Below are 4,497 nucleotides of genomic sequence, written 5' to 3' on the forward strand. Positions count from 1 at the left end.
CACACACACACACACACACACGTACGTACGTACGTACGTCGTACGTACATACGTACATACGTACATACGTACATACGTACATACGTACATACATACATACGTACATACGTACATACATACATACATACATACCAGCTTGTGCCTTAAAACGTGTCCTTCTATTCTAAATATATAAATTCTAACGCATGTTATTTTCACCTAAGTTGCAACAAAACAGAGATTTGGTTTACGACTTGTAAGAGTTGTTTTTGTTTCAGTAGAGGTTTTACGGCACTCGCAACTGCATGAGGTCATATGAGCGCCAAGGGGTGGATGTCAAGAGAGAAGTCCTTACAGGGAATCTGACTTACTCTGCTCACCTCTCTAGCTTCAACAGCACAAAGTCTACTTCGACTATCAAGGCACCCCGGAAATATCAGGTCACAAGAGTGTGACAAACATGCAAAAGAAGTAGAGGCGAAATGAAGATAGTAAAGATTAGGACAGAAAAAGCAGCAGTTCCCTGTTGCAGTTCAGGCACAGTTATGAGCATGACATCGATGAATCAGCCAATTTACAATTCTACTCGCACAAGAACAGGTTAATGCCCCCCCCCCACCTTTGGGAATGGCCCAAAGACACTTCCGTGAGTGGCACCACCCTGGGGGTGGATGTAAGAGTAGAAAGAACAACACCAACCTGGACTTGGCTGTGTCTAAAGCGAAGATAAAGGCTGCCACATCCAGGAGGACGCTCGCATCTGTCTGAAGCTGACCGCACATAAACGGCTCGGTGCCAGGAGAATGTAAGGGGAACAACCCTGTAATGATGACGTCACCCGACAAATGAAGGTGGGCGTGGTCAGATGTGGGCGGGGGCGGTGCAGGAGCCTTGCACACGTTGCAAGCAGGGCACCAACCGCTGCAGGTGTTGTGAGGACGTCCGAAGAATTTTGCAGTTGGAGTGAAAACCGACCCGTCTACATGACCTAACTGGAAAAAAAAACCCACATCGTTGAAAATGTGTTTATTCGTATTACGTGTGTGTTGTGACTGTAGGTCTGTTTGTGATTTAGTGTTAGTGTTAGTGTGTGTGTGTGTGTGTGTGTGTGTGTGTGTGTGTGTGTATGTGTGTGTGTGTGTGTGTAATAGTGTGTGGAGGAGGTCTGTGAGAGAGTATGACGTGTGCATGTGTATTGTGTTTGGGGTGTGCGTGTGCTGTGCGCACGTGTTTGTGTCTGTGTGTGTGTGTGTATGAGGGGGGTGTATATATGTGTGTGCATGTGTGTGTGTGTGTGTGTGTGTGGTTGTGTGTGTGTGTGTGTGTGTGTGTGTGTGTGTGTGTGAGTGATTCGATGGCACTTCTGGTAGTTCTTATACCTTTTCAGCTGCACTTTCATTTATGTTTGTCATCTAAACTATCACCCTTCGTGTTATTCATCATCATTACAGCGTATGTAACAGAGTGCCCTCGAACCAATCACTTTCTAAAATAAATTTATAGCAAAATTATTATAGAGAAACACCACCGCAGAATGGGTCGAGGAGTATGACTAGAAAGACAAAAGTACAATCAAATACGTGAGAACTAAGTAAAATGTTTCTAAAATGTGTCGTTCTGCCTCTTCATCTAATGGATCGTCCGAAGACCAAGTACTCAACCTTCGAAATCCCCTATTCCTCGTCTTGTCGTAATTGTAACTACTACAAGAATAGCACCATAGATTGCACCCAAACGACTCGACAAAGATTGCTTACCTCTGCTTTCGTGCGACCGTTTGCGTAGAATGCCACGACGTCAAGTTTAGTAGATGTAAGGACCAAGCTGGAGAAATCCTTGTCTGGATGATTAAAACTATTCAGCTGAGGCAAAAGCTGTTGCACCATTGCTTGAACTACATCAAACTTTTCAGAATGATCTCCGTCTTCCAGAAGTGTCTCTAACCCCGTTGAAGAATTTGCAAATTCAGAGCTCCAAGGATTAACAGAAGTCTTAATTAACGAAACGTTGACAACAGGAGACGAACTGGACAATGAAGAGGAGCGGAAGACAATGTTTGTATCCGAAGATTCTTCCACATCAGGATATTCGTGGAGTTTTTCATTCCAAGGCGTAAAAATATATTGCAGGCGAACGGCTTTGGCATCTGCGTGAACTCGGAGATGATGTAGAAGTTCTTGTGTATCACGTGGTGTCGTCAGCAGAAGGAATACAGACGTTTTTGTCACTCCTGCGAATGCCCGATTGATCACTTGTAGCCCGTCCTCTGATGATGGCAACACGAGATGGATCACAAAACAAAAGGTTCTCGCAGAGTTTGCCGTCTTCAAATATTCTGACAATTTAAGCATTTCTGAATCTTCACTAACTATTACGTTGATGACAGTCCACTGGAGGTGAGCTAGAGTTGCGAGAACATTATCAATAAACGTTATGGGCAGGTCAGCAGATGTTGAAAAGCCTGACTCGTCAAGCACGAGACGAAACTTACTATTGGACACAAACGTGTCCCCAAAGTCGTTCTCTGATTCTATTATTCCAACAACTGAGTCTGGTTGAATAAATATAGGTCTCCTTTCTTGGCTTTCCTGAAAAGTAAAATCACAAGAGTCGACCTGATTGATGACCGTGTAGGCGTGTGCAGTAGAACCACATGTATCAAACACCACGGCGGCAATGTTTCTCCTACCAACAGATGGCAGCAACGCTTGTTGCTTCTTAAACTCATCAACAAATACAACGCTTTCAGCGTATCCTATGGGGTTTGCCAAATTGCACTGGCCATCTGGTGAAATCTTATGAATAGGAAATAAACCTAAAACATACAATTCTCCCTCACCTGAAGTCATAATTGTCATATCGGACATTTTCGAAGGAAGACATCGAGCACAGTATCTACATAAATTCCCACACGACTCTCTGCCTACGTAATCAGTCAAATTGATAGGAAGAAGAAGTGTATGTCCGCGCATCTGGACACTTTTTGATCGTTGAGATAGGTCAAGGCCACTCACGTCACGAATACGATACAACTCTTCCACCAGCTCAACGGTGTTGGTGTTGAGGTCAAGGCGATAAAGGCGCGGGTCAAACATGAGGCACATGACGCTGCTGGACGACTGGGTGTGTGTGCAGAATGAGCTTGTTTTGAGATCTATGTTCGACTTGGAAAGCAGCAAAGAGATACTCGCTACCAGGTGGACGATTTGAGCCCGAGTGTCTGAACTGAAGCTCTGGAACGAGTCTTCCAGAGAACATAGCTGGAAGGTTTCGAAAACGTCGACAGAAGAAGAAGAATTTTGGGAGCTAGTAGTGTTCCTAACATCACTATTCTGTGCACAGCTGCTGTTAATCATCATAGCCAGCTGCCTCCACTGATATTGCATGGATTGCAAGTACAACATATCTGCGCCTGTTGAAGAATTCCTTTCAAAGGATTCCAATACATCTACATCTACATGTTCTACAAAGAGATTTGAAGTAGAGGAGAGCTGAGATGGTGTTGTGTTTGCGTGAAGGTGACCGAAAACAATACGTGGCACGTCTTCGCTGAGGTAAGCAGGCAGCACACACAAACCGTTCTCAGATGCCAGTCTCTGAAACACGTCCATTACACCGTTTGCTGACCGGGGTTGGCCTGGTGATGTTACAGAAACGGCCGTCCAGTTGAACAGATGCGAGATGAACAGTACGTTCTGTAGAAAGCAGAATGATGTCAACCAGTTATAAATCGTACTTACACTCATGCTCAGGATTTGTCTCAAACATTACTGAAACAAGTACAGTTATCTACATCTGGATAAAAAGATCTATACTTCTACAATGCCTAATGGGTCGTTTAATGAGATTCAGTTCTGTGTTATGATAAAGCCTTGTTTGAATTTTTGTTTCCGATTTTTCCCATCAGTTCTTACAAATTTTAAACTTAAATATGATCTCATGTGTTTATTGAATAACTAGTCAGTATCAGACTTCTACAAAGTGTTCTTTGGAATGTATAGATTTAGAAAATAGTAAGAACTCAGTTATCGGAAAAAGTGACATGGTACATAATTTATTATTACCCGGTGACTCATAAAGTCTAACTTGGCAGGCTTCAATTTTGCCAAGAGCTTGATTAAATACAACCTATTCACCTAATATTTATGACTATTAAGGTACATTACCCCCCCCCCCCATCCGCCTTTAGCGCCAAAAAGAGCTTTTAAAAAGACACACATGACTTGCCCATCCCTTGGTATCAAGCATATCGTTTTCTGCTGCTCCAGCTGGTTCATTTCTATTTCCAAAATGATTATGTAGATGAAACCACCTGTTACATAAGAATCGGTTGACTTCTACCAACGAGTCTCGGCCCCGCTCTCTCTCCCTCTCTCTTTCTCTCCAGGTCTCTCGAACTCTGTCTCTGTCTCTGCCTCTCCCTCTCTCTCCTTCTCTCTCTCTCTCTCTCTCTCTCTCTCTCTCTGTGTGTGTCTCGCTTTCCCTCTCTGTGTGTCTGTCTGTCTGCCTGCCTGCCTG

General features: G+C 43.7%; 1 protein-coding gene across 1 annotated transcript in view; it reads right to left on the reverse strand.

The window, feature by feature from the left end:
• LOC101863945 overlaps positions 1-4,497 on the reverse strand; it is a 43,899-nt gene that overhangs the window by 1,564 nt on the left and 37,838 nt on the right. Inside the window, exons 5-6 of the mRNA XM_005089859.3 lie at positions 1,737-3,674; positions 679-971 (exon numbers count right to left, since the gene is read on the reverse strand). Coding sequence (XP_005089916.1) covers positions 679-971; positions 1,737-3,674 — 2,231 coding nt within the window. The remainder of the gene's footprint in view (positions 1-678; positions 972-1,736; positions 3,675-4,497) is intronic.

Source organism: Aplysia californica, unplaced genomic scaffold (genome assembly GCF_000002075.1).
Source record: "Aplysia californica isolate F4 #8 unplaced genomic scaffold, AplCal3.0 scaffold00010, whole genome shotgun sequence".
Lineage (NCBI taxonomy): Eukaryota > Metazoa > Mollusca > Gastropoda > Aplysiida > Aplysiidae > Aplysia > Aplysia californica.